At 44.3% G+C, this 21,355-nt stretch overlaps 1 protein-coding gene across 5 annotated transcripts in view; it reads left to right on the top strand.

Annotated features, from left to right (window-relative positions):
* LOC119169592 (cell adhesion molecule Dscam1-like) overlaps nucleotides 1-21,355 on the top strand; it is a 202,147-nt gene that overhangs the window by 54,043 nt on the left and 126,749 nt on the right. For all 5 annotated transcript variants that reach the window (XM_075887265.1, XM_075887267.1, XM_075887264.1 and 2 more), the window contains exon 2: nucleotides 3,061-3,471. In XM_075887265.1, the coding sequence (XP_075743380.1) occupies nucleotides 3,061-3,471 (411 nt within the window). The remainder of the gene's footprint in view (nucleotides 1-3,060; nucleotides 3,472-21,355) is intronic.

Below are 21,355 nucleotides of genomic sequence, written 5' to 3'. Positions count from 1 at the left end.
ATTTAAGTTTTAGCTTTTTGATTACAAATAATTTTTGTGGTGTTGAAATGTCTATATTGCTGAGTGTTCTATCGAGCAAAAAGAATGTTGCGGAGCTTTTCGGTAAAATGTCCAGAAGTGTTGTTTCTCTGCGAAATCTGTCACATTTATGCCATAGGTGAAAATGTGTGAACATCGATCGTGTATTTGCGCGTTGCACGAGAGCTTGATACTTGAGAGATAAAAATATAACATTTATTTACACCTGTCCAGAATATAGAAACACCTGAAAACGCGCTAGTTTCCAGTATTTCATGCCCAAAACGCCCACACGGTTGAATGTGGTGTGGCTTGGCTTTCCCGCTTAATTATAGATAAACTACGCACTGACAGTGAAGTTTTTCGCACAAATAAAAGAAAGTATGACTCTGCCATGAAGTTCCCTAATTCCTAACAGGACAAGATTTCTATTTGGAATATTTGTCTATTACTTCTCCGAACGTGCTCCATATGAAGAGGAAAACAATGTGAAGAACATTTGGGGAAAACTTCCGGTAATGTAGTCTCTGGATCTACAGATAGTTTTCACACATCTATTGGTTTTCAATATAACTTAAGGAAAGCTGTGAAGGCCGCCGTACTAATAATAATAGATTTGCTACTAGTGATACTGCTGCTGCTATTACAAACAGCGTTAAATGAGTGAGCCCATCGTATATAAATGTCAAACAATGTTTACAACTTCTAAGAGGGAGAAGAGGTGAAGTAAAAGCAAGGATGTAAACCAATCTGTATCTTGCGCGCAACACGCGACACGAAAAGTTAAAAAGTGACGAGAATAATAATATTGAGAAGATTATTTAGATGCTGCGCGCCCACATATAAGCGCTTTTTTTTGCGTAATTCGAGCGTCACATAAATAGGCTGACTTGTGAAGGTACAGCACTTATTTCATCCGCCGCATCAAACAGAGAGAGAGAGAGGAACAGAGAGGAAGGACAGGCAGGTTAAGCAAGCTTGGCTCAGTTGGCTACCCCACACTTGCGGTTGGGTAAAGTTGGAAGAATAGAAAGGAAAGAGGTAGAGAGAAAATAAGAAAGTGAGAAGGCTATGGAATCTAAAAGAATATAATGCTAAACATAGATAAATTCAGTTGTTTTATGTATAGCCTTTTTTTTCTTGTTTTTGTGTGTTTGTTATGTTATCCTCTTCAAGGTTTTGTTTGTTTAAAAGTTCAACACCTTTAAATTATTACCTATATCAACTAATCAATTCAACCCTTTCTTTTAAGAAGTGAATTAATTTAAAAAGCAAGGCACCATTTTCTTCATGGCTTATCCCCCTAGGTGGGTTGCGCCAAGTTGTTGAGGAACCAACCAACCAACCAAATAGTTAGCTGAACACTACACAGTACGGTCTCACGCAGTTCTTTCGCAAGCTCCTGTGAAGTCCGGTGGTTCTTAAGGAGCACAAGAGCGCTTTCGTGGCTCTTCGCGTATGCGAGACCATTGGCCAATCTCCCAGGGTCTTTTTTTTTTCTGCGAGTGGCCGTGAATCTAGGTGACAAAGCTTGGCTTCCTTAGCACGCCGTTAAGATTGGTATGATGGGCAGTGACACAGATTGTGCTCAAGCGTCTCCTCGCAGATGCAAATGTTGCATGCCGCACTGCTGGTCATTTCAACGAGACACGAATACGCCTTCGTGAATGGAACGCCCAACGACATGCGACACAGTGAAGTTTTATTGCGTCGTGAAAGCCCGGATGGCAAACAAAGTTTTGGTCAATCGAATACAGGCGAGCGTTTGAGAAACCCTGCGTATTCTATTGTAAAAGCGTGATACGGCGAGCAAATGGCTGTAGTAGCCGCGCAGCGCCCGTTCTAAAGAGCGGTTTGGGCGTCCGCAGGTCTTGGTCTTCAGCCACTTGAGCAGCTTCATCTGCGCAGACATTGCCGACACTTCTACAGTGTCACACTTCTACCAGCGTCAACACTTCTACAATGTCGACACTTCTACCACCATGCGCTTCCTCGAGCGCATGGTGGTAGTCATGTCTCATTTGATATACTAATTGTCCGTATAGTCTATGCCGTAAAGTAAACCTTAGTGCCTGTAAGGCTGACCGAGTCACAAAATATGGCCCACTGGTTATGTAGCTGCTGAAGATTGTACTTGACCACACCCTGAGTCGCTGAAGGTTCTGCTGCTGGCGACTTCGTGATGTTACAGAAGTTGTATTGTAGCGATGCGTTACCAGATAGAATAACCACTGCTCTTGTAGAGCTGTCGGAATTAGTGACGTCATCGGTGTAAACATGCACGCTGTCAAAGCAGTTTTTGACATACAGACGCATATTCAACTAATTGAGAGCTAGCGATAACCTGCGTGCCTTAATAATGATTCCAGGAACTTATAAGCCGCATGTAAAGTTTACAGAGGCTGCACAACGCAGATTTAGAGGCATCGCACGTTTGAACCCAGGCAGTAATATCTCGTGGTGTTTCATGGCAATGCCGCAGAACGAAGCATGAGGCCACCGAGCCGGCAAACACGCTTAATAATGTGACAGAAGCCGCGATAAAGGCTGAATGTGCGCTCACAAAGTCTCAACAATGGTATACGTTATGACCAGCTGTTCTTGGGCAACAGCGATAGTTGTAACTGTTCATAAACATCTCAGAAGATCAATACATGTCCCAAGTGCATGTGCTTGTACGCCCTCTAGTGCACGGATGTTAGACTTTCACGTGTTAAAAAGGTAAAAAGGCTGCACCATAGATGTACTAGAAAGAAGGTTGTATAATTTAGCAGCATTGACTTTCGCAGCATTGGCCTGGATGCTTCATCGTGAGCTGTGTTATTCACTTGACTTAAAATTACATGCAATCTTATATTTAGTTTTTAAAAGAGAGAACATATGTCAGGGTATATTCTATAGAAATCTTCGAAGTGGTTAATATACTTTACAACCTTTCGATTCCCTAATCTGACCCCAAAGTTGGCACAACGTACATAGGACTTAATGAACTAACAAAAGTTTTCAACAGTGGGTTTTCTTCCATTCTCCCTTCTCTCGCAGCCCTGATACACATGTCTCCACATCAAGTAATCCACCTGGTCGAGGCAACCTCAACGTACGGCGCTGGCTTCAGCAGCAGCGTAAGCAGTAACGGACCTGGCGGCAGCGTGCAGGGCCCGCAACTGACGAGCGAACTGCCGTCGCGGTTGCTCTTCTCAAACTCCTCCGGTGGCAGTTTGCCTTGCTCGGCCACGGGCCAGCCAGCACCGACAATACGCTGGCTCACCGAAGACGGAGACGAAGCGGCCGACGTGCCCCGACTGAGACACGTGCGCCAAGGAGACGGATCCCTGGTGTTCCTGCCCTTCCGCGCCGACCAGTTCCGCCGGGACGTGCACGAGGCTCGCTACCGGTGCTCGGCTAGCAACGCCATCGGCACGGTGGTCAGCCCGCAGGTCCACGTCACAGCTGGTGAGTGAGACACTCCAGCACTCCCTGGTGGCTTCATAGCTACCGTGAAACAGTGTACCTGACCACGTATTTCAAGCTATACTACACCATGTTAATTTTCCGTCAAACTCTCTTCTTTAGGTCAGCTGGTGACAAGTATATCATGGACGTCAATTGAGCCCGCTCTATTTTGAGGGAAAAGACCATTTTTTTTATGTTCCCACTTCAGTGGGCATAGGGAAGATCTATCAAATGCTTGAAACGGACGTGACTGTGTCCCTTTGTCGGGTGAAAGGTTTCTACGGCTCTGGCCCAAATTGTGGTCAACACAGAAAGCGTGAAAGCATCATTGCAATTCTTATGAACGCCTTAAACGTACTTTAAGCCGTAGATATTTTTTCTTTTTTTTTGCTTTTCATGTAGCACTTCCCTCTTGTTCACTCTCATTTTATTTTCCCTCACGCAGGGTGATCAGGGGGTCGAAGAATTGGCTCGCTTCTTTATCTCGCCATTTGTTTCTTCCTTTCTAGTTCCGTTCAAGCACTAATTGCATGTTACGCAGGATGCTGCACAGCAATGTGTTCTGTGATACTTGCTTAATAAAAGCAACAGTGCGTTTTTACCTGCTGTTCTTATCTATTGAACAAGACTAAGCCTGTTGTTAGTTTGCGATTGATTCGTTGTGGTAGCTTATTCTTGTTCCACTACCTGCACGTCCAGCTGCCACGTTGTCTAACTGGTTAAGGAACTCGACTGCGTAGACGAAAGAAGCGGAATTCATCCCGCTCAACACCGTAGCTTTTCGATGAGGGCAAGGTGCAAGAGCTCTGTCTAATATGCGAAGTCAGTTCACCTACAAAAGACCCAGATGGCCAAAAGTATGTGGATCCTTCCAATACGGCGTCTCTCATAGCCGAAGTGGTTTTGGGACATTGAATGTCATACACGGGACAAACGATTGTACAACGTGCTTAGGAGGCCCCGCAATAGTTGTAGGTACACCGCTACACATACGTGAGCACCGTAGTAACGGCATGTTCACTGCTTTCTAAAACTACGAATACAATAGGCGAGCTTGGCACAGTGAGTATGGCCCGGTTCAGGCATGCCGAAGGTGCGCGTCTGAACTGTACGAGTCTTGCGCAAAACACGATTGTGCACCGTAAAGGTGAAGCCAGCAGAACCTCATGGAACTTTTTTCTCGGATGGCCTGACAGCCTTCATGAACCAGGGAGCCTATATCCTAGAAGTATGGGAGACAAATGCAGTCGAAACTCAATGAATCAATAGGGTATCACTAAGACGACTGCCTGGGCATGGTGGCAAGACATGACAGAAACTAAAACCGCATACGGCGAGGACACAAGACAGGTTTTAGTGCTGTTGTGTCTCAAGCTGCTTACTCTTCAACAGGACAGGCACTCATGGCACAGTAATGGGCGCTACCGAAAACCATCTCGACCAGCACGCCTGCACCACCTTGTCAAGATTACTGACATTAAAATCACCGGCTGACACACCATACGATACAGGGTTACAACACTGCAGCATTTCTCCTTACAATGACTTGCACTAAGGCGGCCATCTAAAAAATAAAAGAAATTCTCAGATAAGGTTTTCATAATGAGCTACAAAGAAGGTTGCGCCTTTGTGTGACCATGAAAGCATCGAGGTCTTCCAGCTATATATTGTTACCCGAGCCACTTCGCCATCGGAAATCGAGCTCCCGCTTTTTTATAACTAAGTTCTTTTTTGTGAAATGGAAGATTTGGGGACAATAGTTTGAAGGGTTCGTCAACAAGATGCCTCAAATTTAACCTTAAGTGGCTCTTTCTTTAGAATGAACGAGGAAAAGCTGAATAGGGTGGGCAGATTTTTGTTAGTTGCCGCCATACATATCTCATTCTCTGACAGGAAATCCGATAAGATAACCTCGAAAGGTACCTTGTCTGCCTCAGGACTTCATGTTTAGCATAAAGCGACGTTTCTTGTAAATGTCCACGTGGTTTTCACTCAGCTCCGCCAGCCGTCAAAGAGGCTCAGAATCACTTGGAATCTCAAGTGACAAACACAAAAATAAATAAAAAAATGGCAGCATATCCACGGAGTGAATGATGAAGAGTGGGGCGAAGCATACGTCCGCCCATTTGTTCTTGCTTCCGTCCGTCCATGCGTCCGTCTGTGTGATCGTCCGTGCGTCCATCTGCGCGTCCATGCGTGTTTCTGTTCGTGCGTCCGCACATCCATCTGTGCGTCCGCCCCTGCGACCGTCCATGCATCCGCCCCTGCGTCGATACATCCGTGCAGCCATCCTTGCGTCCGTCCATGCATCTGTCTGTGTGTCCGTTCGTCCATCTATTCAACATTCCAAGTACGACAATCTCGCATCTTTTCATTATATATTCCCCGTATAGAAGCACCGCCATCCAGCGGACATTCCAAGGACTAAACGAGAGGGGGTACGCGCACGGCTTGGGCTACGTGTCTACTTCCCCCCTTTAACCACCTCGAGTTCATGGTATATACTAGTTCACTATATTCATGGCACTGCGACCCAACGCTCGTTAAACCTTTCTAAAACCAAGGAGGTTACGCCCAGCGAGTGTAACGTAGCAACCCTTTCTTGTCAGATAGTGCTCAATGTACATAACGTGGCAACCCTTGTTGTCAGATAGTGCTCAATGGGCATGCCAATGGCTGCTATTAGAAAATGAGAGACCGGAGAATTTGGCTTTTAGTTAACGAGCACGCTGAAAATTCTTTAGTCTTCAACAACGCACAGGAGAAATCTACCACCGGCCTCACCTTGCAGGTCAAAATGTAAGACTGGTTACACAGTACGTCTACGACTACGACTACTACGAGGGACGAACGGGTGCTGCTTAAAGGAGCTTCACCCCTAAAAGGTTGCTTGCAGTACCAATGGTATGATAAACCAGCTATGCTCCTTTAGTTTCTATGAGTTAACCAAAGAACACTTTTTGCATCTATTTTAACCCCGTTTGCATGATAGGTAGATACTTACCCCTAACAGCACCATCTTTCCACATCGCTTGAAAATAAATAAAACACACAAGAATCACATCAGTTTTGCAGCGCAAAAACATTTAAATAGCAAGAGCATTCTCTAACTTCTGCACTTGGCACTTAACAAATCACCACCTGGCAATACACTCAAGCAACACAAGACGTCCATGCGGTTCTCCCTTCTCAACTACAATATTTATTGCAGTAACCATTTGATACCCGCCTGAAGCTCGAATGATTAGTACCCACCACGTTAGTCTAGTGGAAGGTACTCGAATGCTGACCCGCAGGTCGTGGGATAGAATACTGGCTGCGGCGACTGCATTTCAGATAGAGGCGAAAATGCTTTGGGCCCTTGTGCTCAGATTTTAGCGCACGTTAAAGAATCCCACGTGGTATAAATTTCTGGAGTCCTCCACTACAGCATCTCTAATAATCATGTGTTGGTTTCGGGACGTAAACACTACATATCATATATCAATAGAATGATTATTACGTTCCAAACAACATTCGCGAACCTCGCAGCATCCTCATGTGACTTGTCTTTCTGGTTGGCAATAGTCGCAGTATATACCACGACGGGCGCTCATATGTGGTTAACATCCCGACATTTGAAGTGTCTCGTTGGTGGCATTTACTTCTCTCATGCACGGCACATTTTCCTTTATTCAGTTATGGTTGAAAAGTTCAAGTACTGTAGTAAAGAAAAGAGAGTTAATAAACAGCAACCGCGTTAAAAACTTTGCTTAGGTTGGTGCTGGTCTTCACATAATTTTGCTAATGTGATCACTGATTCCTCCCAAATTTCAACGCACGATTATTAACGGGGTTTAGGAGCTAGAGGACCGAGTGGAGTCAAAGCCCACTATATAATGGCAGGCTATATATATATATATATATATATATATATATATATATATATATATATATATATATATATATATATATATATATATATATATATATATATATATACAGTAATCCCTCGTTAACTCGAAGCCATCAAATCCGGGGAAAATTTCGAGATAGGCGGTATTTCGAGTTAAGCAAAACGCCGAAAATGTTCGCCCAGGTCACAGTAAAAGAAAAGCCAGTGCTGCTAGGAAAAGCCCCACTGCACAAAACAGCTACCGTAGTAAAGGCACAAGAATTCGGAGGGGAAAAAAATTTATTACCGAAGACCAAAAAATTGCGTGACGCTCGCCTGTTTCGCTTTAGCGTTCGGTCCGAGAAAGGCGTTCTCCAGTTGCTCAAACCATCGCATGAGCCGTTGGTCGCCACCGCTGCATTCGACCTTGTTGCGGAGCAAGCACAGCATGTTACGTGTTCCTGTCGTCGTAGGCACTTCTCGAGGCTCTTCCTCATCTGCATGGTCATCTGCGTCGTTCACGGCCATCTCAACGATATCGGCGTCCGACAGCATTCCGGTAACGGGGAAAACAAAGCGAGAAAAACAAAGAATACCAGCTCGCACATGCAAAGGCTAGGTTGCGTACTGACGGGCGCATGCTGCTCACGCCGCCCACCGCGCATAAGTCGCGCGCAGGTGCGCACACGTGATCACTCCCACAGTTGCCTGACAAGGCTGATAGGAAACGGCTGCGTCCGCGGGAATTTCAAATTCGCCCTTCACGACTGCGTTCGGCACGTATAGTAAGAGCTAAGCGTTCGCACGGAGCCCTCGTTTCCTGTTGGGAGTAGAATTTGCCTTCTGCCCTCCCTGTCAAGATTTCGAGATATCCACTGTTCCCTCCGGAAAACGTTTCGAGATAAGAGGGGGCAAATACATAGCACCTATGGGAGGTTAATGCACGGCGAAAAAAAGTTTCGACTTAACCGAGATTTCGAGACATGCGAGTTCGAGTTAACGAGGGTTTACTGTATATATATATATATATATATATATATATATATATATATATATATATATATATATATTGTGGTTCTTTATCAATGACTAACTGGTCATATTATTGATAGCACGTATACTTTGGCTCTAAAGTGTAAAGTGGATATTTCGACACAGGACACAGATGTAAATGTACAGCAGACGAAGAAACACCTGCTTCATTCTGTGACCGCAAGCCTGAGTGCCACCTATATCTAAAATTATGCCGCCGCATTGATAAAAAGCTCTTACCGTCAAGTTGTCGTAAGTATTTGAGCGAATTACGATTCGGAATATACCATTAGGGAATACGGCTGACGAATTGAAAAAGTGCGCTTACGAAACTAAACTAATTCAATTCAAGCTTCTTTTTATCAGCAACCTTTTTCGACTGACAGACATAACAGGACGCCTTACAGTCTGTATGTATAGTACGTATCTTTAACAGTCATGAGCATGTACCGACCGAAATGCGTATCTTACGTCACTAATCCACCGAGCCCGACGTCTGTTCGTCTCTAAGGGCTTAACTGCGTCAGTACTAATTCCCCGCACTGAGAGCAATGAGTACGGGACAGCCGGGTGGAAACGCGATCGACTACCAAGAGAGGGCGCGTCCTTCACTTACTCGCGCGCCCAACCCGTCTTGCGCATCCGGGCCCGAAACTCGGTTCTCCTCCCGTAATTCACCTTTCTGCTAGTCACGTACAGCGGCAAACGCGACAGGGCTACGAAGGGGAGAGGGTGGGCTGGTAACACAACAAGCCAGGGGGCATCTGGCTTGGTATTCGGCACTGGTGAACATAATGGCCAACTGCTACGTGCAGGCGCGACCCGCGCCCGCTCTTCCGAGCCTGCAGCTCTTAGGAACCAGCGAGGAAAGTGGCTTATCGCCATCTTTCCTTCTTTTTCTTCTTCTTCGTCATCCTTCCGTGAGCTCCTTTTCGCCCTTGTTTGCAGCGCCGCCTACACGACTCGCCACTCTGATCATCTGTGACGTGAGCCAAATTACGTTTCGTCCAACGTCTTTTTCTTCCCCTTTGTTCTGTTTTTCGGAACAACGTCGGAAAGAGTTGCGCGTGTCCTGTTAATCCGTTCGAGAGAGCGACGTTCTTTCTTTATCGTTTCTCCATAGCTCACCATTGCCTGTGGTAAATAGCTGTTTTGTTACTTTTAGCCCGAGTCTGCAGCCTCGTATTATGCGTTCACCCCTGCACACCACTGTGAGCTTCGTGTTCTGTCAGACACAGCCCACTTCAATATTCAGTTATAAAGACGACAGTCTTTATCGGGGACCTTCGACAAAAGATTTTCGGTCTGTCTGTCTGTCTGCACATTTGTCTGTTTGTACGCCCTTAACGGTATTCCGAACGGCATCAAAGTGGTCAAACGATACTCCAAAGGGCTACCCCCTTCCGCAGCAGCCACCAATATTGCTCAAGATTCAGCGTTCATACTTGTGTGATTGTAAATTGAAAATTAATCACTGCGCATATCAGAGGCACCATACCAACACGTGAATATTCTGTATTTGTGTCTCTTACTAGAAAAATCATACATAAGTAACTATAAGGACCGTAGTGTTTATCACGTTGTGCTGGCCAGGCAACGCTTCCACGAAATGGCAAGTGTTTCCCACGCTTTGCTAAGACGACACGGTGGTGGCACCTACGCGTCCCCTTGCGTTCTACACCTTATCACCTCCGACATGGGCGCGCAGCGCACGCGTGCTTAGTTTTACAAGATAACTGCCAGATAGCGCTCATGTCTCACGTGTGACGGGACTTGATGCGCTCGTTCGCCTCCGCTGCACGCTCGAGGCACTCCAACGCAGCGCCTCCGGCATACCATCGACCGATTTTTTTGCACAGAACATCAAATAAACGTTTTGTTCACTCTCTCAAGACGCAAGACTATTGTCTTTCGAAGAAATTTGCAGTGTAACATGCAAATACGAGGCCAATTCTTTTTCTTGGTCTAAGCTTGAATTTTTGAAAAGACTAGCAACACGTTCCAGACACGTCTTGTAGTACGTTAGTGCAAGTCCCGGAGAGTTGCCTTGAAGTTCAATTCTGCTGATAACTTTACGAAGCTACGAGCTCACAAAAAGAATGCGGTTGACTTCGTGATAGCCGCCAGCACAAGGACCTAAACGGAGTCCAATAGAATTACTTGGATGGAAGCTGATTAGGGATTAATACAGTCGTACATGTCCAGCAAATCAGACGAAGGATTATCCTTAGTATTGCTGGTGACGCAGCTCTTGCTCAGTTGTACAGCAACAAGATACACAAATAAACAAGGAGGCGTTCTTGAACTTAGTCACCATTATTATCCCTACACATCAGTACTCAAATACGTTGCACGAATCATGTGCAATGTACGCGTACAATAATTGCAGCGCCAAGAAAACGCGATGTGGCTGCACGGTTGCGTGGCCTATATTAATGGGGTGTCCACGACTTCGTTTGTCTCTGCGCTCTGATGTATTCATAATGAAATTATTCTCAACATTACTAGCTACATAGAGTTTCACTATATTACAACAATTGTGCCTTCCTAAGCTGAACTTGTAGCTTGCACAGCTGGGGAGTGAATAAGAAGGAAAAAGATACAGCAGATCGCTTTTGCACCAGTGCTCGTAAGTTTTTCGTATTGCGCAGATCCATTCGATACATTCCCGAGCTCTACATTTGTCATATACTTGACAAGCAGAGAATGTAAAGCGAAGCATTCGTATGACATATACTGCTGTCGTGATCGGCATAGAAATGAAAAATACAACCTCTGTATCCGTAATTGTAGCCCGCATTCAGTCCCATAGCTACAATTGCTTTCAAGTGGGTTGGGGCTATGGCACCCCTGTTGGCTATGGTCTCGGCACAGTGACTAAGCCACTTCTAGCAACTTCAAAGCTGAAACCATCGAAAAATTCAAGTGCAAACAGCTTTGTTTAACATGCAGTAAAACAGGCAAAAACTCACGAACAGAAACACAGCTTTCAGGACCACTCGCAGATGCTTCTGAGAGCCACATTTCCTGTTACATTTCCATACTGGTGCTCGGGCGGTTTCACTGATTGCGGAGCCTGTTTCTTATTGCGAGAGGTGGCAGATGTTGCTTTCCGTTCGATAACTTTGTTTCCGCTTCAGCATCAGAGATTCCAAAACAATTTTAAAATATTCCAGACTTCTGAGTGCTTCTATACGTTTGTACCAGGGCTGTTTTTTCAAGCAGTTTAAGATTTTTCGAAAGAATTCTTACAAGACGTTGAAAGTGTTTGGGCAGCTGTTCTCGTATCACTACAACATGATTGCATTTGAAGGCTCTCATAAATTTGTTTCCAATTTTTTTCCGCTTGCGGTGATATTTCTACTAATCAGGTACATTAACGTCTCCGTTCCCAATCAATGAACAATTTTTTCAATCAATGGGGATCTATGTCGAAAAAATGTTGCAGGTGGACGTTGCATTGGAAGATATGTTGCCACAGCCCCCACTCGGTTGTCTCTTTTCAGCAAATATAGAAAACAGGGTCACGATGACCCAAAAAGCGTGTGCAGAACGCCCAAAAAGGCGTAGAACGTTTGTGGTGAGCCAAAAGGCTTTTCAACGGGCTCTCCAGATTATCATACAATCACAGGGGCGCGAGTCGAACTCCCTACCTTCCTTCAGAATTCTTCATGCAAGACGACGAAGAGCACTCAGTGTGATTGCAGCTTGACAATCGATGTATAACCAAAGGTGACTGAAGAGGGTTAAACCCTGGCTTGATTCAATTAATAGAGATGGGTGTGTAAGCTGTGTGTTTACCGTATTATTAAAGCAGGGTGAAGGAAAGAACAAGAATTGGAAAATAAATGCGCACAAAGAACGCTGAAAACAAGGAACTCTGAACCCAATCAAACGTTCATTGTGTCCACTTTCTTTCGACGTCGTGCCCTTTCGTTTGGGCTGCTTTAACAATATAAAGTCATACTAACTATCTCAGCCGTCAGCCTCTCCACGGTAAGTAGGTTTAAAGTCAGTGGAGTAAAAGGAAGGTAGTGAAAGCAGTGAAACGGAGAAGGAAAAGAACAGGGGAGAGGGCACCACTGTATCACAAATGAAGGTTTTCCTTCACTCCATGCACACCGTGCAGATGGCACGTTTTGAACGCCAGCGCACTTGCACGTGATCACCAACGTTGCCGAGGCGCCGGCAAACTACTGTTTCACTATTGTTCTTGTTCTTGTTGCCCTTCACTTGTGGCTCATACCCACTGTGGGGGATCGTCCAATAATTGAGCGGTCTTATAAAGTATTATTCTATTTTAGAGTGAAGTAACTTACAAATTTAAAACGTTACAAATTTTAGAACGAAGTTTTGATGATCACTGATTTGTACCTACTATAGCTACAGCTTCCACGTTGAACGCTATTGTATATATTTTCCTTTATAAGATAGCTGGTTACCTATCACATCTGTCATTACTTTAATGTGTACGGTGTATGCCTGATTGGTGAGTTCAATTAAATTTAGTGTAGCGTTGAAGTTCAGCTTGCTTCATTACCATCAACTAATGCCGAAATTGGGCGAATGTTCTCAAGACTTGATAAAAAGGCCTCCTTAATAAAATGTACAAAAGGCGAGAAACCAGAATTACTGCACACTGAAACATCGCGTTTCAAGAACTAGTACTGGAAGAAAACACGAAATAAAAGACTACACAAACAATAAAGGCGAAAGTGAAACAACAAGGCGCCATGCAAAAGTAGAACTCAACGAAATATCCAACTTTCGAGTAAGCACAAGTAACTTCACAAGAGCACTCGGAGCAGAGCAGTAACAAAAACAGATAGAGAAAAAAAGCAGCAAAACTTTACAGCGACATCTTCAAAACAGTGTCTACATGAAATTCCGATCTCCACAGCTTCCTAAAGACAGAAAATAGAGTAAGAAAAAGAGCATTGATAAGCAGGCACGGAAGATTGTAAACAAGCAAATGCTGTTGCGAAAGTGGCTGAATCCACGCGGAATATACTGGATTCTCACGCTGTGATCCAGCAACATCTAAATGCACTTTGTTTTGTTTGGCTATCTGTTTCGTTATTACGTCTTCATTCGTGAGCTGGCCGCGTATTTGCACGCTTTGTTCCACACTCGCATAGCATAACAAAGCTGCTGTGAAAGCTGTGGAACTTACGATGCTTCATCGCTCAAAGGAACTCTACGCAAAGAAAATGCTTGGAATAGAAAAGCAACGATGCGCGAGTTTCAAAAACACTAATACTGTGCACTGTCACGACACCCATAGTCTTTTATATATATCGGACTACAGGGTGCTAGAGTGGCGACGAACGTTTTCGTGCATGAGGACGGATCTCTAGCCAGTCGTCGATTCGCGCGGTCTTTGTTTTCGTGTTGCAATTAAACAGGAAGCACATCCCTTCATAGAGATATGCTATGTGGTGTATTTTGGATTCTAAAATGTCGTTGTTTCGTATCTCGATAGTTGCTAACGAAGGGCCGTTGGCAACGCTTTAGGTGCGTAGTCTGGTAGGCTGGATCTCTATGAGACAGTGAGACGGAGACGGTGATCGTAACCAGACACTATGCCTTCTGTCACCAACTCTTTCCTTTAGCAACCACTACACCACGTATCTGAACAATCGCTGCACCTTCTAAACTCCTATACAGTTGACTTATATTAGTTGCATACGTTGTTGTTTCACGCTGTTTCTTATTGCGAATATAGGTTGTGACAACGAGCTGCTTTTACGCGACTGTCAGATTTTACCATAACGGGGAGCACATAAAAAAACATACAAGTTATATCCCTGAAACAGTGATTTGCCATGATTGACCGTGCTAAAAGCTGTCACGCTATTGGACACCGAGGATGTGGTTAAGGCGTTTTCAACGTCGCCTGTGCGGTGTAGATGAACGCCAATCCGAACGAATAGTTATTACGTATCAAATGTATTCCAGGGAGCACACTGTTTGATCAAGCGAACGCGTTCACTGATGCCCCAACACGGTGCTGCACGGTTTTAGCGGAACAATGCTTAGTGCCGGCGTATCTCGTCTTGCGCAGAGAACTGCGTGCCCGGAGGCTACGTAGTAAACAAGCAGTATAAATAAAAACAAACAAAGAAGCAAGGAGGGACAGAAAACGCGAGGCGCGCCTCGCTCATTCGCGCAAGTGCACCAAGACGCCCACGCGCCGGGTTTCTTCGATATGGAATGCATCAGGAACGAAAATTGGAAATGAAAGATGGGGAGAGAGGGATGGTATGAATTTAATAGGATGACTCTGGAAGCGGACGCATTCGGAATGGCGGAAGAAGCAAAATGAAAGGAAAACGACGCGGGGATGCGAAGGAATGTCGCCCCGAAAGGCGCGCTGAGCCGAGTCGACAGAGGAGAACAGCTTCGGCGTACGATTCGGGAGGAGAGAAAGACGGGCGCGGTAAAAGAGGAATTCTAATTCATTTATGATTACGGAAAGAGCATTAAACAAAGCGAATCAGTGCGCGCTCGATAGTGCGATATGCTTCTGCGTTCATCACCCATTCAAGATGGCAGAGTCTGCCTTGTGCGGAGCCCGAGTGAAAACACAAAACGCTTGGCTGACAAAGAAGTGGCTGAAAGGGGCAAACGGGGCCCACTGGGTGGTCGTAAGGCGGGCGCTGCATTGGCGTTGCGCGTTAGAGATAAGAGAAAGTTCAGAGAAGCGCCCTGATATTTGCGATCGATACTTCCGATGATTATTTTGCATTAGCCTATGTGACCTTTTGTGATACCGAAGCTTCGGATCTCGCCCCTTAAGGCGAAGCGCGCAATAAAAAAAACTATAAATATTTGATACTTATACAGCAGCAGAATCAGCGGAATGTAAACATGCTGCATTTAGTGTTTGTTTTCTTACGCGCGAACAGTCACGTTCGGGTGTTTTGAACAGAGCACGTCAATGCCTTGGTTCTCAGTAAAATCATGCTTCAAGGAAGTTTATTCTATTGAAATTTGCGTGAAACTTGCTGCGCGTACCTAATAGAAGCAACGACAATGCGAGAATTTGGCGATAGCGAAGTAGTACCCGAGCCAAGTGCTCGATAGCAAGGGTATATACTGCCATGTGCTAAAGAAAGTTTTATGTTCATTATGCAATAAAAATCGTTAATTCAAACATGGTTAATCAAAACTTACGGTTAATTCGAAATGACGCCTTGCTCCCGGCAAAATCTGGTGTATTCCTAAGGTAGAGAATTCCCGCTAGCTCAAACGCGTCGGTATGCAAAATAATTCATTTCAACTGGTATCCCTCGGTTAGGATAGCACCTCGCAGAAGTCGACCCAGAGTGATCACAACGAGTTGCAATGCCAATTCAAGCCACGTATACTAGAACTGCAAAACAGCGAAACTGCAGTATTTATCGGCGCATGATAATGTGCACGCTGTGCTCTTGCGCAAGCTGCAAAAGACATTCGTGTCATCGAAACAAAACAAGCGAAATCAAATGGTAATTACTGATTACTTTTTAAATCTTGATTGCGTTAATTATTACATGTATTCTAGATTGCATTAGCTCTGCCGCGTAAAGCAATGTGCTTTTGAGCTATAATGGTGTCGCGTTTCGAGATTAAGGTTCACTGCTCATGAATACATGTCGCTGCTTGTATAGATGACGTATCAGACTGATAACATTCAAATTAATTCTGTTCTGTTTTAGAGCTCCATGAGCCTATTTTACGAAATTATGTACCACAAAGACTAGTATCACCTAATTCGCGATAATGAGTTCAGAGGTGGGCATTTTGGCCTCTGTCTCCACAGTGTGGTGCAATGTGCATTCATTATAATTTCCGTCTGGTTATTAGAAGTCCGTTTTATTCGAACGATTTCTATAGTCCTCTTCAAGTTTGAATTACCGAGCTTTTACTACCTATATCTAAAGAGTTTATTCCACCTGTTGCTAAGAAATGCACACCATAATAATTCTAGTGTGCGTAAGCCCCTCGATACCTGCCTGATATGTTGTGAATAATAATAATTGCGTTCTTTTACGTCTTAAAACGGGGATATGGTTATGAAAAAACCCCTCATTGACGGCTCTGAAGGATTCGGCCACCTGGGATCCTTTAACGCGCACCTAAGGTATGTTTTGGCTCACCGCTTAGAAATGTAAATCAGCCTGACACGTGACACACCTGTACCTTTAGTCTGTATACGACACTCTGGTGGTCGTGGTTGTCCTGTACAGCTATAACTTGCGCAGACATCAGGGCTGATGTGCCACTAAGTTGCCATGTATTGACGACACACATTTTCAGCTTTTCAGTGTGGTCATAACCAGGTCCGTAAAGGCTTATCACGTGTACTGGGGCCAATGGGGGGCTGCATAAGTGGGCTGTGGTTAGTAATCATACAACCACATTACCCAATTTTTCGTAAGAGAAGTGTTCCGCCCAATATGATGGTTGCATGGGCCCGCGAAGGGCCTGCAGTATCAGTAAATAAAAAGTATATATCACTACTGAAGCCATCTGTATAATAACAGAGTCCACTTACACACTAGTGTTTGTAAAAGAAACTCGTGTTAAGCATTGTGAGTCGGTTGCCAGAGTAGAAGTACCTTGAGCCTTGGTGGTGTTCTCGACCATGGCGCACAAATTAGTGAAGGACGGGGCTCCACGGCGATTCGGGCGCTCGTATTGGAGTTGGCATGGTTGGTGCACGCGTGAGAGTAAGTACCAGGAATTCGGCTGTCTTCCGTGATGTTATATGCAGGTCTGTATAGGCTAAAGTTTCCCTCCAGGAAACAATCATAACGTAAGAGAGGGGCGACTAGCACGAATCGATTGATAATACTCAACAACAGATTTATAAAATGCCGTGATGGAAGGCAAAGGGAACTATGTATGTATGTATATATATATATATATATATATATATATATATATATATATATATATATATATATATATATATATATATATATATATATATGTTGCAGTGAGAGCTCACTGCCTTTTGGCGCACGAAAAAAAAAACACAGAGCTAGCGCCAATTCAATAAATGGTCTAAATAACTCAATTGCATTGTAATAGTATATAGGAAACGAAGGCGATCGCAATAAGGACACTCCATGAGGCCGCCAACGTTATGGGCGCCAAGCCTCTGTGTATCTTTGGAAGTCTCAATGAAAGATACTGACTAGCTTGTTGCGTGCATTTAGGCCCGTGTGCTCAGATTTGGGTGCACGTTAAAAAACCCCAGGTGGTCAAAATTTCCGGAGCCCTCCACTACGGCGTCTCTCATAAACATATGGTGGTTTTGGCACGCTAAACCCCACAAATCAATCAATGTTGCGTGCATTCGAATATCGCTGGAGCAGTGTGAATGACGAAACACGTAGACCTTTAAAAGTCAAATAACCTGTACATTGTAATCCACACGTGGAAAGAAACTTTGTGAAAGTGGAGTATGAATGTGTCATATAGAATAGCAGTTCTCAAGTTGAGGCTCAACGGGACATAGTTGTAGCGTGATTTTATATAAACCATCTCTTTGGATGACTACTTGTTCACACAGCCAGCATATACCTCCGATGGACAGTATACCGTATATCCAGGCAAGGAAAAGTCGAGTAGATTATGCAGCTTTGTATATTTTCAGCGTTCTTCAATGCTCTTTGCGCCGATTTTTCCTACTTCTCGAATAACACACGAACCACTGCAGAGGTCCCAAACAGCGCCTACAAATCAACAAAGTAAAATGCAGAAGAGAACACCCCAAAGCAGCACAAGCCAGTCGCTATATGACACATCGTATTGGAGATTGCACGACAATTTGAAGTAATATGTGTTACAGTGACACACGGAGCTAAACAAAGTGCTTGTAGAGAACGATGTCGGTAATGAAAAATACAAACAAAACGAACGCACACATTTTTAGGCATGCTAAGCCGATGCCTTTCCCAAACTGCATCAGGCAACGTGTTCCCTATGAATGCCATTAATAGAGCCTTTCAGGAAAATACAATTAAGCTTGGACTGAGCGAATGCCCCAGCAGAACCCAGCAGGAAGATGAACAAGCAAAACCAAGTTGATGATCATGACTATGGTACGGCAATAAGAGCATTGGTCTTGAACGAGCATTGGGAAGACTGTATGTAGCTCATTATAGCCCGCAATTAAAAGGCACAATAAGGCACCCATTCCCACAATTAGCGATCTCCCGTACTCGTGTTGGACGCGCACATCTTTGGAACAAGATGTGTGTCGTTATTTGTGCGTAATACACGCCCCAAATCGTTTTTCTCAAATTCCTGAATTCGCACGTAGTGAAAGACCGCATGCACGCTAATGTAATTAACCAAGTGAAGGATAATCTCGAGACATACGACGCAAATTTTCGAGGAAGTAATTAATTCCGGCTCCGCATTCGTTCTAATTTGAGTCGGGCGTTACATAAACAACTCATTAGAACCGGATGATCGCGACGCACGTGTGTATTTATCTTGGCACTGGTAAGAATCGTTAACAATGCGGCTTGTTGCATTAATCAGCACAGGGAAGCGATTAAACATTTAAAGTTTTCCGGCCTTGGCTGGCTCCATGCAGTGCGCACACGAATGCTTCTGATAGAGAATTTGGTATGCCCCGCGCTCGACAATAGAGACAAGCCAGAAACGAAGGCAATAAATATCATATAAAAGCGCAGGCATTGAGCGCCATCTTCTTTGCGAACAGGCTTGGATGTTGCACAAAAAGAGCCGTCCTGGAAGAAGCACGAGAGAAAGACCTCGCACGAATCAAAGACCTGAAGGCATGCACGAAAAGTACAAAGTACATGTACACAAATGCCATCTGCAGGCACTCGCACGCCTCGATAATTATCGTACAGCTCGAGTTCACTTCGTTCGTGGGTCACGCATTATAACATTTGAATTCTTAGTAAATAATTGCGAATATGAAATAAAATGAAAAACAACACACGAACATTTCGAGTTTGGAGCACGCCTTGGGAAACGAGAACGGAGATACTTGAGCAAATCGAATGGACGTGAAGAAGCACCCACTTAAGGTGAACGATGTGCGTCTTGTTGAACCTTCACTTCTATATATATTAGCGCCCTCGTGGGTACTATGTATAGGAAACGTTCTTTCGTTGTATAACTTTGATGGTGTGAATGTTGGTTAGGTTAAGCCTCTTTGATAATCAATAAAAATTGCACTAACACATCTATTCTATTCATAGGGGGTAGCTTGATCAGACCATGTATAAAGATAATGTCGATTTCGACCGCGGTGGTCGCATTTTGTGATGACGAAATGATTGAGGCCTATGTATTAGGTGATGTCAATCCACGTTAAGGAACATCGATCAGATGGTCAAAATTTTTAGAGCTCTTCACTACGGATGCTTTCACAATGATATTGTGGTTTTTGAACATAAACTTGAGATAATACTAATACGACAATGTCGCATGGTTAAGGCGCTGAAAAACCAAGTATTCATACCTGCGATAAAACACAGTGTTCCTCCATAAACGTTCACACGTTTGCAGTCAAACTGTTGTATAATAGCGGCGTACACTTATTCAGGAAGTCTTCTAGGTTGGAATGTGGCAAACCTGCTTTCGTCGAGGTCATCACTGGGCCTCTGCTAACCTCTCTCGCACCACGAGGCCTATCTGTGATCACATGTTCTGGACGATCTTTGCCTCCACTGTCATTGTTCAACAGTGCCTATATGGCGTTTCACCCCAAATCTGACGCAAGCCCGTCTGCTACCACGAAGAGGCAAGGCCATCTGGCACCACTGGGAGTAGTCAGTACCATGTTAGAAGTGCCATGTTATCTCATTTAGTCACGACAATACATTAATAAAGCTCTCACACTGCAAGGGGACAGGCTCCCAAAAAAATAAGCACTGTGACACCGCCCTCAAAGGGGCATGTTAAATCGTACACTTCACATTTTATTCATTCGACAAGCTACTGTAGCCCGTTTTTGTCAACTATAATGCAATGCTGCTGGAGAAATGTTTTAGGGTGTAAGAAGACGAGTATGTAGACGTGCCTTTCATTTTTGTTCTTGTTAGAATTTCATACGGACACCTAAATGACGAAATATTGTCCACATGTCTGCACAGACGGCAGCGTTGAGTTTTTTTTTTTCATTCAAGCCATACAGGGATCGCGAAGCGACACGCTGATGAAAATGGAGCGGGTAAACTTGAATACGTTTGTTTCTCTGGGCGCACAGTGCGGGTAGGCCTTATAAACGTGCCGGTGACTACAAACTCGGTGCTCGTAAACAATGCCGCACTGCGCTTGGGACACGCATCGCGGGCAGAACAAACACGACAGTGCGCCGCCATCTAAGTGTATTGTTAAAGTTTCAGTCTGGTTTGATCTGGTGCAAAATTCAGTTCATGTGTATAGGCCGACTGCTAAGAACTTGGATTAACAAGAGGGAGGTTACCTGAGACCATTTGTTATCGCAAACATTCATGTTGAGGGAACATAAGTGGCTGAAAAGTGCTATTGGAGGAAAGTTTGCTCCATAATGTTATTGTACAAGCCAAGAAAGCAGTGTGGAGATTCTATAAGACTACTAGACCATATCCGAAATAAGGGCATATACAATCTAGCCTTCGTACAATGTAGACTATAGCTTTTCGTGACTGTGAAGTCGTTCTTTTTCTGTTCACACACGGTGGATAAAAAACACAGTTTATGTGATCATTGGAAATAGACAATAGCTCAAATTAAAAACTACTACAAGGGCTAAAACTTTCCTCGGCATGTTGTGCAGGGGCAGACTCTGCCACCTGTATTCACTAAAAAATTTTGTACTGAAATCGCTCCTCAGATAAACTTTCAGGCAATCGCGGTACTAGATACACTGTTGTGAAGTTGTCGAACGAAAAAAAAGTACATAGCAGGCAGAAACTTTGTGGACCGCATTGCTGATCACTTGCAGCTGAAAGTTAATTGAAG

Source organism: Rhipicephalus microplus, chromosome 2 (assembly GCF_043290135.1).
Source record: "Rhipicephalus microplus isolate Deutch F79 chromosome 2, USDA_Rmic, whole genome shotgun sequence".
In the NCBI taxonomy this organism is placed as follows: Eukaryota; Metazoa; Arthropoda; class Arachnida; order Ixodida; family Ixodidae; genus Rhipicephalus; species Rhipicephalus microplus.
Note: the sequence above shows the minus strand (reverse complement) of the source record. Positions and strands in the feature narration are given on the sequence as shown.